The sequence below is a fragment of the Dasypus novemcinctus genome, chromosome 17, assembly GCF_030445035.2.
Source record: "Dasypus novemcinctus isolate mDasNov1 chromosome 17, mDasNov1.1.hap2, whole genome shotgun sequence".
Classification (NCBI taxonomy): Eukaryota; Metazoa; Chordata; class Mammalia; order Cingulata; family Dasypodidae; genus Dasypus; species Dasypus novemcinctus.
This window is the reverse complement of record NC_080689.1, coordinates 5,600,572-5,617,940: the sequence shown is the minus strand read 5'-3', so window position 1 is coordinate 5,617,940 and position 17,369 is coordinate 5,600,572. Positions and strand designations below refer to the sequence as shown.

Below are 17,369 nucleotides of genomic sequence, written 5' to 3'. Positions count from 1 at the left end.
CATCAGAGAACACAACATCTTAAAAAAGCATAGTTGGGAAACGGACTTTGGCCCAGTGGTTAGGGCGTCTGTCTACCATATGGGAGGTCCGCGGTTCAAACCCCGGGCCTCCTTGACCCGTGTGGAGCTGGCCATGCGCAGTGCTGATGCGTGCAAGGAGTGCCGTGCCACGCAAGGGTGTCCCCCGCGTGGGGGAGCCCCCACGCGCAAGGAGTGCGCCCGTGAGGAAAGCCGCCCAGCGTGAAAAGAAAGTGCAGCCTGCCCAGGAATGGCGCCGCCCACACTTCCCGTGCCGCTGACGACAACAGAAGCGGACAAAGAAACAAAAGCAGACAAAGAAACAAGACGCAGCAAATAGACACCAAGAACAGACAACCAGGGGAGAGGGGGGATATTAAATAAATAAATAAATCTTTAAAAAAAAAAAAAAAAGCATAGTGCTCAAAAATGTTTTGAAAATCGACACTGCCCCAGACATTTTTCTTATTAAAAGATTTCTTCCAAACCAATGCATTGGTGATTTCTTCATATGGTCTTCTTACGTGGTACAGAATTTTAAGCAATGAAGAAAAGAAAACAGCAGAATAGAAAAATGTGAAAATCATTCTAAGAGATCCTAGAGCCTCATAGTCCTTCCTCAGTCGGGGGCACAGGCCCACAGGGAACAAAACAGGTGACACTGGACAGACACAAGACAGGAAGGTGTCCTGGAATCAAGTGCTGGAAGGCAGGGCTCTTTCTGTCTGATTTGTTCACCAATAGGTCCCTACTCCCCAGTCCAGTGCTCAGTAGATCTTTGAAGAATGAATGAATAAGCAAGCCATAAAGCCTGTGGTGAGCTGGAGCACTTGCAGCCTGCTTAAAGGCATTCAAATTTTACAAAGCAAAGAAACAGACAAACACAAACAACCAAAAAACAGCAAAAGCCTGAGGCCAGCCAAACACACCCGGGGCTGCTGTGCCTCTCTGCACCGCACCAGACTTGTGACTCTGATCCACCCACTATTCCAGGGAGCATGTGTGAATGGGGAACTCAGTCCATTTTCTGGATAATTCAGACTGAATAGAATCCCTTAAACACCCAGAAAATTGAGACAAAAGGAGAGTTCCTGGTCTAAATTAGAAAACAGCATTAATTCACCACTTAAACCTGCATGTTGCCTGCCGGCCTTAGACTCCCCTCCCCACAGCACTGGCAAAGGGGATTCTGCCACAGCCATGTACCCTGCCTGGGCTCATTCCTGCAGGACAGAGGACCTCTTCCCAGCTGCAGAGAACAGGTGGCCAGGTGGCAATAGCAAGGAAGACCCTGCCAAAACCAGGTCCTTCCAGGAAGCACTCCTTGTCCCACTGGCAAGGGGGATCCTACCACAGCAACACCCAACTTTGGGAACCTCTTTCCCCTGCCTCGGGAAGCACCAACAGGGGCTGGTTGGGGACCTTGTTGCATCAGATAATGAGGCAGACCAAAATAACACCACAAAGACCCCAAAACTTACATTGCAGTTGGAACCACAGCCCACAAATATAGCCCAGGACCTGCATGTGAAATCTAAATTGGGTGGTTTCCTGCTTAAAAAAAAAAAAAAATTTATTAGTTCCTAGAATATCCTAACATAAGAGCCAAAATGGCCAGGATATAAAAGAAAATCACAACTTGAATGAAGAAAAGACTATCAACTGGCACCAGTACCAAGATAATTCAGATATTGGAGTTATCTGACAAGGCTCATAAAGCAGTAATCATCAAAATGCTTCAATAAACAATTATAAATTCTCTTGAAACAAATGGGGGGGGGGGGGGGAAATCCCAGCAAAGAAATAGAGGTTATTAAAAAAAAGAACCAAATGGAAATTTTAGAACTGAAAAATATGACAAAAGAAACAAAAAACTTACTAGCTGGGCTCAATAATGAAGTGATGGTGACAGAGGATAGAATCAATGAACTTGAAGATAGAAAATAGGCTTTACCCAATCTAAGCAACAAAGAGAAAATAGACTGAAAAATCAAAAATGAACAAAACCTCACAGATAATAACAAAAGATCCAATATTTACATCATCAGAGTCCCAGAAGGAGAGAGGAAAGAGTGAAGCTGAAAGAGTATTTGAAAGAATAATGACTGCAACTACCTAAATTTGGCAAAAGACACAAACCTGCAGATTCAAGAAGCTGAGAAAACCCAAATAGGATAAATCCAAAGAAATACATAGCAAATACACCATAACTAAATTTCTGAAAGCAAAAGACATTTAAAAATTGTGGAAGCAGCCAGAGACAAAAAACACAATACTTATAGTGGGATGCCGAATCAAATGGCAGCAAATGAAGGGGAAATAAAGATATTCTCAAGTGAAGGAAAACTGAAAGTATCTGTCACTAGCAGGCTTGCCCTTAAAGAGCCACTAAAGGAATTCTTTAAATAGTAAGGAAGTGATAAAAAGAAGGAATTTTAGAGCATCAGGTAGAAAGAAAGAACAAGGAAGAAAAGATTATATGGATACATACACTAGATTGTCCTCATTGTGAGCTTTATAAATCGTGTTTGATGATTGAAACAAAAATTATACCACTGTATGATACTGAAGACAATGTTATTTTTAAGTGGGGAAGATAAAGGGAACTAGATGGAAGTAAGGTTTCCACACTTCACTCAAAATGGTAAAATATCAAGACTGGTGAATTGTGATGTCACATATGTAACTTTTAATACGAAGAGCAACTAGTATGAAAACTATGCAGAGAATATACTCAAAACTCCACATATCTGCATGTTGTGCTGAGAGCAGGATAACAGTATTACTTCTTGAACAATTTACTACAGTCCAGCCCACTAGGCCAAGAGCCTTACAAACACTCCTCAGTTAAATCCTTACAACAATGCTATGTGATCAGAATTATTCTCATTTTATATATAAGGAAATAAAGGCTTAAAGAGGTTATCACATTGGTCCAAGTTCTCACAGCTAATAAGGGCCTGGGGATTTGAACCCAAGTCTCTGATAGTTAATCATTCTGCTTTAACTCTCTCAAAGAGTCTGCATGTAACTTGGTATTATTACTGGAAAAAAGGAATGGCCATAGGGTCTCCATTCAAAGAAATAAATGAAATGAAGTACAGTTCACAAAGGCCACTGGTTTCTCATCACATGTACCTGTAGAAGCGAATACAGATTTAAAATGTACGCAGGACACATATACTGTTGTCAAAGTAATAGGTCCACATCAAAGAAAAAGGGGAAAACCCGAGCATCCACCTGAGTGTAGGGGTGAAAATTCTCTTGGAGGTAAGCGTGGAAGGATGGTATTTGCCTCCATCTTGTTAGCCACTTAGCCATAAATTTAAAAATTTAAATGGGTATATTACCATATATATGGATAATTCTTGAACCAGTAGCACTTCCAACCATCTGTAGCATTTGAACTTATATTGTTAAAGAGCAGAAAGTAGCTAGATGGCCAGAAAAGCCGTTTTTCCAGCCATCACCATAATGCAATGCTTAGGGAAAGTGGAGGCGCATTGGTGAACTTTTAAGAAGTGTCATGCAAGCACTATGAAAAACTAAGTATCATAGAAAATGTTCCATTGTTAATAAAAAGGCATTTTTTTGTTTTGTTTCTGATTTTTAGGTATGCCATGAGACTAAAAACCCACTCAGGCCCCAATGCCACCCCCGAGGACAAACAACTGGCTGCGTTATGGTGAGAGCACTGGGTCAGCGCAGACTTAGCGCAGGGTCCCCGGCCTATCTGTCTTCCTTGGCAAACCAGGCACTGGCATGTGTAGCGCTTTCCTAGCATATTCTAACACAAAACCAGGGGCAGTTCTCATGGCCCCGGAGAGCACACCCCTTTCTTGCTGCCCCTACCGTGAACCATGCGAATCCACAGTGAACGAAAATCGGTTGTGCGAGAATAACGGGTGTGGGTGTGTGTATGCGCGTGTGCTCGCGTGCTTCCATCAGGTGAGTCCGTGTGTTTTAATAATTTGCATGCTGACTGTGGCGAGTGTAGGTTCCTCCATTTCACATTCAAGATGCAATTAACATAATTCATCTGTTGTTCTAACTGTGGGATTGAGTATGACTGAGTCAAGATGGTGTGTTAAAGTTCTCAACACTTTAAACTGAGAGTTCATTAGACTTTGATAATAAGATCACTTCTTGTCAAAACGTTAAGCATTAGTTCATGGGTTTTTTTAGAAGAATAATACTTTTCCCCATTGCATCTCCTAAAGACACCTCACTCAACTCCCCAAAATCACAGGACACCTCTCCGTTGGGTTCCTCCTGTGGAAGGATCCAAAATTATTGTTCACCCTTGTTACCGTTGATGACCTTTGCCTACCAAGATTCATATTCCAGAGAATCAGGTCTCAAAAAAAAGTAATGAAATAACATCAACGTAGTTGAAAGAAAGGGTCTCAGGTGGCTTAGCATCATCACATCATTTGGAGTTGGGTGTGCCGAGTTTAAGAGTCAGTTGTGTGGGGACCTCATATTTTTTTAATGTAATATCTTTTTGAAAAATGAATAATTTGAGTAGAATTTGAAAAAAAAAAATTGTAGGAGACCTACATTTTTATGGTTTTGAAGAACGTAATTCTTAATAATGTACAAGTGTCCCACTTTCATAATAAGATCATGGTAGAATATGTCTGAAATGTCTTTTATGTATTCTTAAATTTTAAAATTCAGTAAACCATATAAAGTGAAAAAAAAAAAAGAGTCAGTTGTGTTTACTGTGTCAGTGTGCTAGCAAGTCGTCAGCAGGTAGCAATTTGTAAATAAGTGCAACATGGGAGAGGAGCACCAAGGGAGAGGGGATGTCTCAGGAGAAACTTTCTGTGCTCTTTTCAGGCTTCATTTAGGTTCCCTGTTGGAATTAGTAAAGTCATGGTAATGATTAACATTATAGAAAATGTCATACTCTTATCTAAATGGTAAATAGTAAAATAATGATAATCCCCCAAGCATAAAAAGCAGAGATTTATTGTTTATAAAGCACAGTGACATGGGTTACTTTATTTGAGCTAATTATAGTCCTGTAGACTAATTTAAAAGTGAAGGGCATAAAACAGGAGGAAGGGCTTTACTTTCGGCAAAACAGACTGGCAAACGGGACAAGGGGGCTCCGCCCCACAGCTCCGCCACCTGGCCGGGAAAGCTGCTGTGTCCCCGTTCCTCTCGTGGAGAGAGACAGCCCTCTAGTGGGCGGCGCAGGAACTGGCCGGACCATCTGCCCCACAAAGAGCTGAGAAAGCAAGTGCGACAAAATGATCTCATAATAAGTGTATTTAGGGAGTCACTCTTTGGAACTTTGCATGACATTTTTTGGAACAAAAGGAAGAGCAGATCCACGCAGACATATACATACATATAGGAAGAGCGTGTGTGTGTGTGTGTGTGCTGTGAATACTGGGTGCTTGGAACCAGCTTTTCTAAGTCTTGCGCCTTCCCGGCTTCAAGGCCCATTTTCCTTTCTCTGCGGCAGTTACCGGTGCCTGGCGCTCCTGTACTGGCGGATGTTTCGACTCAAAAGGGACCACGCTGTAAAGTATTCGAAAGCCCTTATCGACTATTTCAAGGTACCCTCTTGTTCCTTGGATTGGGGTGTTTCCGGGAGCCTGGTAGAACCCATGGCTTTGGGGCTGATACGGGCACCTGTGTATCAGACCGACCCCGTTGGTGACGAGCTCAACTGAGGGCCCGGAGGGTAGCCCTGGGAGCCCCTCGAGGTTATTTCCCTGCCTTGTTGTCCAAGCATTTTCAATCCTCAGGAGAAAGAAGATATATTACTCATGCGCGCGTCCCAGGAAGTTTGTCTCTAGAGCTAACGTGAATTCCTCGTGTTCCTTGGCTAGTCCCCAGGAGCTAATTCAGTTTTTAATAGAGGTGTTATTTTAAATGGCTTGTCTGAACGCCTGGGCCTTAGGATAACAGCCGTCTGAAAATATAAGGATGGACTGCAAACCATGCCAACTGTTACCTATGCCACCTCTCCCTGAGAGAACTGACAAAAGCAAACCCTCCCTCATGTACTGTTGTAAAGTGGGCCTGAAGTAATAATTCGTCTGGGATTTCTGGGCCTCTTTGCTGTCTACTTATCTGTGGAAACAAGAAAATTATACCATCTCTACCTCTACCAACTCCTTGTGGGAAACAGCCATCATTTGAGGTCTTTAATCCTCAAGCCCCACGGCACAGAGGTTTTCCCAATGACCAAGCTGTGGGGGCGTCCCCTGGGCTCCTTCCTCGTCGTGCGCGTGGAATTGCCGGTGCTAAACCATGGAGATAGCTCGTTGTGGCCCGCCGGTCATCGCGCGCCGTCATGACAGGAACCGGCCCTGAGCCTTTCTCCATACTTGGGGTCCCTGAGATCAAGATCAAAGTTTTCAGAGATTCTGAACCCAAGCGCTAATGCTCAAGTGTTATTACAGCTGAGGGACATGCTCGAATGAAGAAGACTAGCCACAGGGTCTCAGCTTTGAAGGACTGTGAGGCTCGCTCACGTGCCTCGGTCCGTGAATAGATATGAAGGGGGGAACCAACCTGAGAGTCAGAGCGTCCCCTCCAGGAGGCACCGGCGGTCGCCCTTAATCAAAGGCTCTGTAAATGCCCCTTCAAGTTCAGAGGCTCGGAAGCCTTCAGGCAGTGACCACAGTCTGGCAATAAAGAATGTGTTTTACCAGTACAAAACTTTCTCTGCAAAAAGTGCGTTGTTCTCGCAGGTATTTCTTTACAGTCGGGGAGCCGGTGGTAGTAGGAGAAGCCAGGGGGGCTTCTTTCTGCCCTTCATCAGCCTTTTCTGTACTATTCCTGGAACCACAAAACTTCTCTCCTCTCCTCTTCATGTGTTTATATCCAGAACAGCCATTATATAGGCCAGGCTCTTACAGCCAAGGTATGAAGAAGCGGAGACAAAGCCGACGGGTCCAAGAGAGCCAGACTAAGAAAAGCGCCAACAGCGGCCGTGGGCAAGGGGGAGCGCGGCTCCCCGTGAGGACGCCCTTTCTCTCTGTTCCCTCAGCGACAAGCTTCTCATCCCCTGAGATGGGTAACGCCTGGCGTGGTTGCCAGTTCTCCCTGAGTTTTCACGTTGCTGTTGCCGCAGCCCCTGAGTTCTAACAGGCCATTTCGTACCACTTTAAGTAACACCTCCTTTAAAAAACAGAAAAATCAGTCACCACTTCAAAAAGAGCTTTTTAGCCAGGTGAATTCGGAATTTCCAAAATTCCAGGCTGAGATGGAATTTTGACTCTGGGAAGGAAATTTTACATCAGAATCACAAAGACTCGCCCCACCCCCACCCCCACCCCCTCCCAGCCACCCATGGACTTCCATCAAAGAAAGCATGATTGGGTGCACAAAGAGGAAATCCAATTGTGCATTTAGCAACTTTCCTTGGGAAAGGCAGAACTTTCCAATACCTGACGAAATACCTTACTCAGGCTTCGTGACTTCTTAAATCAGATTAAATGCTTTTAATATCCTGTTAGGTAAATTCTTTTAAATCAATATTAGTAATATTCAGGACAATGTCCTTTAAGAAGAATACTTCCTAAGTTAAAACAATAGAATTTCAGGTCTAATATTCCCAGACATTGAATGTATGCCAAAGACTTCTGCAGGTATGGCCTATATTTAAATATAAGGTGGCAGAGGAGGGGTGCCACCAGGGGGGGTTCTTTTTTCCTATCTTAAAAATACTAGGAAGAGTGCATCCAGTACCCATGTGGAATCTAAGCCCTCACTTGACATAGATGTGCAATGGACACAACCAATCCAATGTCCACAGAGAAAATGTGGAATGGGTGTGGGAACGGTAGCCATGGGGGCTGCTGGGTGTGGGGAACGGGAGGAAGAGATGAGATGTGGAGGCGTTTTCGGGACGTGGAGTTGTCCTGGGTGGTGCTTCACGGACAATTACGGGACACTGTAGATCCCCCCAGGGCCCACTGGATGGAACGTGAGAGAGTCTGGGCTATGATGTGGACCATTGACTATGGGGTGCAGTGATGCTCAGAGATGAACTTACCAGGTGCAATGGATGTATCACGATGATGGGAGAGAGTGTTGCTGTGGGAGGAGTGGGGGGCAGGGGCGGTGGGGTTGAATGGGACCTCATATATATTTTTTTAATGTAATTAAAAAATAATAATAATAATAAATAAATAAATATTTTAAAAAAATAAATAAAAAAATAAAATAAAATAAAATAAAAATACTAGGCTAGCTTAAGATAGAAAAGGAGGCTCCTTCAGGATTCAGAGACCCTCGGGGTCATGATTTAATTTGGTACATAAAAGTGAACCCATGGTGTATGTTCAGGGGACCTGAATCTCTGGACTGTCCATGTGACAGCCAGGCTTGCAACTCCTATCCTCTGGTTTACTGGACTTACGCCAGCCAGCTAACATGGAGGTGAAGAAGGTCAACCACCACACCAGGAAGCCAAGAGTGACTACAACTGCAAGCAGGAGGATTGCATCCAGCATCCATGTGGAATCTAAGCCCCCTCTTGATATAGATGTGCAGTGGATACAACCATTCCAAGGTCTACAGGATGGAGGATTAGAGTATGGATTAGAGTGGACTTACTGATATTCTACTATGGAGCTATTGTGATTAGTAATGGAAGAAATCGTAGCATTGATGTGGAGAAAGTGGCCACGGTAGCTGCTGAGGGTAGGGAGAGGGAAGAAGAGATGTGATGTGGGGCATTTTCGGGACTTGGAGTTGTCCTGGGTGGTGCTGCAGGGACAGATGCTGGTCATTGTGTGTCCCACCATGGCCCACTGGGTGGACGGGGGGAGAGTGTAGACTACAATGTAAACCATTATCCATGTGGGGCAGCAGTGCTCCAAAATGTATTCACCAAATGTGATGAATGCCCCATGATGAAAGAGGTTGATGATGTGGGAGGAGTGGGGTGAGGGGGATGGGGGGTATATGGAGACCTCTTCTATTTTCTGAATGTAACATTTTTTTAACAAAAGTGAACCCAGGTGGTGGTGAGCTCCCGCAGCGTAGCCGCTGTCCCCACCAGCTTCCAGAGGGGAAGTTAATGGGATCTTCCCCAGACCCCGTTGCTGTGAATCTGCTTTTTATTCGCAATGTCTGCCAGCACTTCTCTAACGTCACCGGAGGACATGTTCTCGTCGGCGGTCAGCCTTCAGCAGGTGGCACTCACTGTCTGTGCTTATTTCCCTGCAGAACTCATCGAAAGCTGCCCAAGCCCCGTCCCCGTGGGGGGCCAGCGGAAAGTAAGTTCGCTTTTCCAAAGTCGCCGCGGTAAAGGAGGCCGGGCAGGGGGCCGCTCGGCTCGCGGCGCCCTGCGGGTACCAACCTCTCCGCTCTGCTTTCTCTACGCTCTCCCCTTCCAGGAGCACTGGCACCCCGTCCCCAATGTCTCCCAACCCCTCTCCCACCAGCTCCGTGGGCTCCCAGGGGAGCCTGTCCAGTGCCAACGCCCTGTCCCCCTCGTCCATCGTCAGCATCCCGCAGCGCATCCACCAGATGGCGGCCAACCACGTCAGCATCACCAACAGCATCCTGCACAGCTACGACTACTGGGAGATGGCGGACAACCTGGCCAAGGAGAACAGAGGTGCGCGCGCCCGCACCGTGCTCCAGGCGGGAGAGCCGGGCCTCCGGGCGTTGTCGGGCAAGGGCTGCACCGTGGGTGGAGAAGCGGTAGCAGCTGCCACCTCCTGGGAGCCCTCCGTCACTCTCAGGGCCTTCCGTGCCTCTACCTGCTTGTGTCTTTCCTGTGTGGCATATTACGTGAGATCGATGTACAGAGAGAAATAGGTAGCAGTGGGGACGCAAACACACAACACGTTTTTCCCTTTAGACTCTGAGCTCCCTGGCAGGAGGGACCATAGTTTAGTGCACATTTTATCCTGAGACATAGCACTGTGCCCGGAATGCAGCTGGTGCTCCAAAACGCTGAACGAATGAATGAATGTTGGTGCCAGCTGCTTACAGCTGAGAAGAGTGTTCTACAGGACGTAAAAATAGTGTTTGTTTATGCTGATCATAAAAGTGACACATGCATATTTTAGCTCATTTCTGAAGTATAGAAAAATATAATGAAAAAATTTTAAATCATCAGTCATTTCACCACCAAGAAATAACTACAGTTAACATGCCGCTGAAGCTTCTTTCGTCTTTCTTCTCTGAATATGCTTATTTTCACCAAATTAAGATCATGGTGTATATGGAGTTTTATACCCTTTTTTCATTTAGCATTATATCAGGCATTTTTTCATACCACTGATTCAAAACCTCCCTTTATGAAAATGGTTATGTGATCAAAAATGGTGATATGACTGTGTCATTGTAAAGTATCAGAATTTCTCAAACCATTCACCTATTGTTGGACATTTAAGTTATTTTTTTATGCTGTTCCAAATACTTCTGTGGCGAGTATCCTTAAATAAACCATCATCCACGTTTCTGGTTATTTTTTAGAAGGAAGTTGTAGAAGCAGAATTTTGGAGTCAAAGGGTATGAATTTTTTTTAAGGCATATGGATACATATTGTTAACTTTTCTCCAGAAAAACGATACCAATTTACTACTCTCCCTCTAGCAGCAACAGGCAGGGGTGCAAATCCGGGCTTCCAAGCCATGCGTCCAAGTTCCATTCCCATCAGAGCCTAATCCTCTAAGGACAAGCCCAGGAGGTCCACGAGGAGACAAGGAATTTGTGGCACAGACAGGCAGACAAATCCTGGGTCATGGACTCGTCAGTAAAGCCGAGAGAGCCAGCCCTGCAGCACGGGGGGTTCCGTGGGACGCCAAGGACGCAGATGTGGGGTCTGTGGCCAGGGAGCCTCTCTAGAGAGCCGGCCTTGCACGGGCCTTTGAAGAGCAAATAGCCATTGAGCGGCTAAGAGGAGGTGGGACAGTGTGTCGGGCAGACTCAACGGAAAGACAAATGTATGAAAATACTATGCGGCCACTTTGGAGAGCTTGAGCTGGTCAGCTGTCTGTGGAGGTCCCACCCGAGGGCTCAAAGCCCCAACTCCTTACTGCTCCCCCGCTCCCGCTCTGCCTCCCACTTCTGCCGTGGCCTGTTCCGAGCCATCGGGAGCCGAGGGTGGTCCCCGTGCTCCACTCCCCCAGCAGGACTTCATTCGGCACGTGTGTGAACACCTTTGGGAAACTTGCTCTCGAAGGGTTACTCAGTGACCCATCTGACAGCTCGGCCACCATCCAGCTGCGGTGGAGATTGTATGTGTCCCTACCAGTCGCTCAGCCGGGGTCTTTGAAAGCACTGAGCCCACCTCTGCATCCTGCTCTGCCCCTGCCCGCCCTGCCCCCAGCCTAGGGCCTGAGCAGGCGATCCAAGCCCACCGAAAGGGCAGACACCCACCGAAGGGCAGGTGCTCACCAGAAATGCAGAGCATGCGGGCTGGAGGGCAGCCTCAGGAGGGTTCAGGGCCCCTGCTCTGCTTTTCCCCCAGGAACCCAGAGCCTCCCTGCTTGGGCATGCTCCGAGGCCCAGCTTAGCCCACTGCCAAGTGCAGTGAAGAGATGATGGAGCCATAGTCCACGGGGGTGGCAAGCATCGCTGCCTGGGGGAGTGGAGCCTGAGGAAATAGTTGACTTTGCTAGTTCTTTACATCACCCTCATTTGTTTTAAACAGACATAGCCCTCGGCATGATTTTTTGGGGTACAGGATGAGCTCCCCACCCTCGGGTTTTCTTTTGTGCAATGTATTGCTAGTGCCCCGCAATGGAATGGAGGCTGCTTGTTTAGTGAGAGGCCACGAGGAGGATTTTTGCCCCGAGTCCCTCGAGGCGCGTGGGGTAGCGTGATTGACGTGCACGGCCCTCCACTGACGGCTCTCTTGCTCCCCAGAATTCTTCAACGATCTGGACCTGCTCATGGGACCTGTCACCCTGCACAGCAGCATGGAGCACCTGGTGCAGTACTCCCAGCAGGGCCTCCACTGGCTGCGGAACAGCGTGCATCTGCCGTAGGGGCCCCGCGCGCAGCCAGGCTGTGCTCTCATCTCCCGGACAGCGCCGTGCGCGGCCACCGTGCCACCGGAACTCTCAGCCACAGCGTTTCTCGGACTATGGTGAACATTCCCCAGCAGGGAACAGCGGTCCTTTCCCAGGGCACGTGTGTTTGTGTGTGGGTGTGTTCGAAGCTGCCTGAGTGTGTTTAAGACACACAGCTCTTCAGAACCCTTTTTGTCGGTCTAGTTTCCATTATCCTAGGCTAGACAAAAGGTTCAGAGGTTTCTGGTCCAAGGAAAGACACACACAAGCACACATACACACACAATCACACACACACTTTCTATTCCAATGCTAAACCATGACTTCTTAGAAAATTCAACCAAAATCTCATGGGTTAGTTACCCCGGTGCAACACAGCACATCAAAACTTGACTGCCAGGTAAGATGAGCGTTAAGTCTTCTGCTGTTGTTCATTTTCAGTATTAATATATTAGTTCTCAATTATTTTTTGATTGGGTTGTGTTAATGGGTCATTGAACAATGAAAACAAGTCAGTTATTTTTGTGCCGGAAGGTTCATAGACTTCATGTTACCAAACACCCTGTCCTTCTGATAACCCCACCCGCTGTCCGACCTGATCACCAACTAAACGCAACTGGCAACAACTCCCACCAGCCTTCCCTGCCCTGTCCCAATCTCTGTGTGAAAACAGCTCTGAGGTTTCATAGAAACGCGGTGTCTTTGAGAGTGAACCGGCATTGAAGTGATGGCTGTGTGTGGAGCTCAGTTAGAAATCGGAATCTCCCGTGGACGCAGCCGCAAGTGCACACAGCAGCTGCACACGTTTCTCCTCCTTGCCCCTGTGACAAGGGCAACACTTTTCAGGCCTCCTCTTCCCGCGGTACCTTTCTTACAAATTTTCTTGGCCGAATTGGGACTTTGCCTAGACTGTCCCTTCACTTTGACTGGGGGGACGTTTTTCAAGCTGTGATGAGCAAGCTGCCGCCCGTGCGGGGGGAGTCGTGCCTGCAGGGACCCCAGGTCCCAGCAGCGACAGCCAGAGCAGCCTGCCTAGAGCCTGTGTGTCTCGTATGTTTACTTCTCACCCTTAGTTCTTTTTTATTCCTTTCTTTTTTAAAAATTTAACATTTTGTTTTTATTAACTTTTCATTTTAGTTTTTCGACATCTTGTGTTCAGTTTTTGTCTGAAAGTTACCTCTTTCATAGTGTCTTGTCTTGCCCTAGATTTAGACTTGTTAAGTATATTTGGATATGAAAATATTGGTAAAAAGAAAACAAACTCCTGAAAAAAAGGACATATCCTGAAGCATTTTTAAATGTTCTTTAGGTCTCTCACTTGACTAGATTGCATCAGGGTGGTCTGAGAAAGACTGGTGGTGTGGTATGCCGGGCCCCCACTCTTCAAGGTGTGAGCGGAGCGAAAATTTACAATAGAGGCTGAGGTGTGCTCTCGGCGTACCTGTTGGTTTGGCTGCCATCTTAATGCTGGCAGCCCAATCTGTAGTTTGAAATCAGATTGCTGTCATTCCCTGGCTCTAAGCACTGATTCAAAACAGTACAAATGACTGAACAACCTTGGCGATTTGAAATCAATTTCAAATGACAGGTGAATGGCTTGTTAAATTTGCATCTGGCTTTGGCCTTCAAGGAAGGATTCTGGAAATATTAACAGTATTTCTATTTTATCTTTACCCAACTGAGGTGCTTCATACATTCCTTTCACTAGTGGTTGCCAGATTCCACAATCCCAGCCTGTGCTGGAAATTTGAATCGAAGTTAATTTTTTTTTTTTTTTTTTTTTTTTTTTTTTGAGGATGGAGGCTTGGTTCTACTTACTCTTGACGAATCTAATGACATGTCCAAACTCTTACACTAAGAAGTGACCCTCGGCTCCACCATACGCCTCCGGGTGCCTTTTTGGTGTCACCCACCTTGAAGCTGGACACTTGGTTGTGGCGGCCCCGCCGGGAGCTCACCCACGAAACCCTGCTAAATCCCACAGGCCGTCTCTGGCTGATTGTGCCAGCTGTGATTCGTGAGCCCTTTGGGGAGCCACGTTTCCCAGCAGGGCTTCCAGGAACTGGTAGTTTTGGGGGTGGTCAGCACAGGCAGTTGCTCCACTGCTCCTAGGGTCACCCGTAGGGCATGTTGGGGCAGCAGTTTTGCTTGGTTTGGTGTAGATGTTTTTGGTAAGGAGCCATCTTCGGATGGTTGCTTATGGAAGTCATTCATAACTTGTTCTTTTATTTAGTTTTGTTCCAAGTAGAAATATCTTTCTTGTGTTTTCTGATTATAAAGGTAATAGATCCTCATTGTAAAACCCAAACAATACAGAAATGTATAAAGTAGCACTGTGTGAGTCCCTGATTGTCCCATTCCCCAAGACAACCACTGCTCACGGTTTGACGTCTGTCCTTCCAGAGACATTTCCTTTTAAACATATAACTTTTTTTTTTTATCATTCCTAGTTGTAGATGTATTCTTTCTTCAGAATTTCAACATGATCTTGACTGACCTTATCCTTCTATGATCTGACCATATTGGTAGAAATATCTCGGAAAAAGAGCAACGCAAATCTATTCCAGATCAAAATTTGGCATTTGTTAATTCTCTGCCCAGATCAGACTCATGTGAAGAATTGTGCCTGGAGAGAGAAGTTTGGTTAAATAAATACTTCTGGAAAATTTCAAATTGCAAATGGAAATGCAGACCTGCTATCTAAAGAGGAATGTACTAGAAAAAGAATTTGAAGAGTTGACAAATTGTGTACTAGAGTGAACACATGGAATGCAATGCAGTGAGACTTTCTGCACTAAAATTGATCATAACCTGTACAACGATATGTATATTATATAACTGTGATGTGTACATCTCTGACACCCCATACATAATATACACAGTTTGTATAAATGCATACATTTAAAAATATATATGTACAATACAGCTAACATAAAACTGTAGTAAGCCTGAAGGATATTACTAGTGCCTAATATTGAGTATGTCACTGCGTGTTCACATCACCTTTGGAAGTGCAGTAATTGTTATAAAATTAATCAGTGCAGCCAACCATTATTTATGAATCACATCTTTGAAACTGTGCAGTAGTATATACATATATATTTTTAAATAACATTTTTCACAGTTTTCCAGAGTTACTGTTAAAATCTGTATCACCAAAAAAAAAAAAAAGCAAGATTTTTTAAATGATGTAGACACTCTTCAGACCCAGTAATCTGTGTGTGATTTCTCTGTTTGTAGATACCCAAGAGACTTTAGCAGTCACCAGCCTTAATGCATGTACAGGATATTATTGTGACTTAATTTATCTGCAGTTTTTAATCCATGTGAAATTGGAATTTATAAACTGACTTGGATTAAATATGTCTGCCTTTCTAAGGTTGCAAACGTTACATTAAATGATTTATGTTGTAAAGGAGAGAAATTGAGTTGTACATCAAAAAAAGTCCATTAATTTCTCTGAATATTTTTACAAAGGAAACTTCAGAATCAAAATATGTTCCTCTCGGTGTTCTGGTCCCCAGTTCATAATCTCTTTAGAAGTAACCTTGTTGTTTTCTGAGTCATTTTAGTTTAGTCACCATAGATTATCAGTACTAAGTCTGATCGTTTTCAAGGGGAAAAAAAGAATGTATTTTCATTGCTATCCCTATGGTTTACTCCTTGTCTGTCCCATCACCCAATACACACACACACACATACACACACACACACACACACACACACACACACACGACACACCCTGGTGCTCTGAAAATGCTGATAGGAAGACGAGACATTCGCACCTGTGACTGCCCTGAGGCCCGGGACGCCTGGTCGACCAGCAAACCGTGGGATGCGGTTTTTTAAGGAAGCTCCTTAGTTCCCCGACTTGAGGGTGCCGGGCTTTGCCAACTCGGATCAACACAGTGTAACGTTTGCAGTATTTGGTGAGTTAGTAAGAACATTGGGAACTAAAGAAAATGGAAACATTGGGCCAGTGACTTGACATGACACCTAGCCCCTCGGTGGGAGGAAGGCTACGTGGGGTTTTTGTTAACTTCGTGTTTGCTCTTCTCTCCCTCCACTTTCCTTTCCTTCCTCCCCAAACTAAATTAAACAAACAAAAACAGAAACAACAGCCAAACAAAGCTTCTGCTCCACCCCACTCAGTCCAATAACCCTAGATTCAAGCCCCCTTTGTCTTTTTCCCACGGCGCCATCTTCCCCATCCCCGTGTGTCCAAGGCAGAAGGGCAGCGCTCCCAGGTGTGTGGTCCAGCCACATCTCCAACAGCCAAGAGAGGGACAGAGCACTGGCCCCAGGTCAGCACGGAGGCAGTCTCACCCCAAAAGAACCAGGATGGGGACTTGACTTTCCTGGCACCAGGGGCCCCAGAGCTCAGTGCTCCTTCAGAGCTAGTTTTAACGTAACTTTCAGGCTAAGAAACACCAGCAGCCTTTCCGGAAGTCTTTCTTGTGTAGCCTTGCCTGCTACACAACTAAGTCTGTTCCCATTAGGATCCTATTTATAAGAAGTAACACATTTTAGCTGAAACCTGGATCCAATGGAATCTTGAAAAACACTTTGTTTAAATGAAAGGAAAAACAACCAGCGCCATAAACTCCATTTCTGACGAGGTAAAGCAAGAGTCTATTTCCTGCTTTTCCCATTCCCAGAAGAACACAGTTCTTTGACTGTGACTAGCACAAGAAATGTTTCAGACTTAAGATTTGTGTTCTTCTTGTCCAAACGGAATTATCCTGTCAACAAGGGGGTCACTTGTTTGTTGGGTGTGAGGAAAATTATAAAACTCTATTCTCAAGCTAATTATACCTGACCACAGTTGGTTTTTATTATTTAACTGGCATCCGGAGGAAGCCAGGGGTAAACTCGGGTCTGCTCCAAGGGGGTTTAGACTCGGAGCTCCTACAGGAATGGGAATCGGGCTAAAATCCCTCCCCATCACGTGGGACATCTACCCCAGACGGATGGCCAGTTTAAAGCACATCCGTCTCAGGAGTGAATGCTCACTGCGATTTTGTCAACACTTCAAGGCCCAGCTTTTGTATCGAAGGATCAGGAACCTCGGGTGAGGCCTGAAATCAGAATGATTATTTCTGTTCTCCTTTTTAAACCTCCTCGGGAAATATTTATATCCAGACATGATAGGAAATAGCACCAACACCTGGGCTTTTCCTCAACCTCGACGCTGTTTGGTCAGGAAAATAAGTACAGGATTTGAGGTGCCTTATTTCTCTTCAGTGCTTTTTAAATTTTTCATGAAGCGAAACTTTTTTCCTCAGTATTGATATCTTCACTTCTAGATGCTCAGATGAACAAAGAGAAAACACTTAACCCCGAGGAACGTGC

At 45.5% G+C, this 17,369-nt stretch overlaps 1 protein-coding gene across 5 annotated transcripts in view; it reads left to right on the top strand.

The window, feature by feature from the left end:
* The window catches only part of AFF3 (ALF transcription elongation factor 3), a 563,374-nt gene extending 547,942 nt beyond the window's left edge, over positions 1-15,432 (top strand). For 4 of the 5 annotated variants that reach the window (XM_058278184.2, XM_058278185.2, XM_058278182.2 and 1 more), the window contains 5 exons: positions 3,632-3,703; positions 5,495-5,588; positions 9,217-9,266; positions 9,387-9,610; positions 11,872-15,432. In XM_058278184.2, the coding sequence (XP_058134167.1) occupies positions 3,632-3,703; positions 5,495-5,588; positions 9,217-9,266; positions 9,387-9,610; positions 11,872-11,993 (562 nt within the window). In that variant the 3' untranslated portion in view covers positions 11,994-15,432. The remainder of the gene's footprint in view (positions 1-3,631; positions 3,704-5,494; positions 5,589-9,216; positions 9,267-9,386; positions 9,611-11,871) is intronic. The other variant, XM_058278183.2, reaches the window with a different exon arrangement.
* Positions 15,433-17,369: the final 1,937 nt, after the last annotated feature.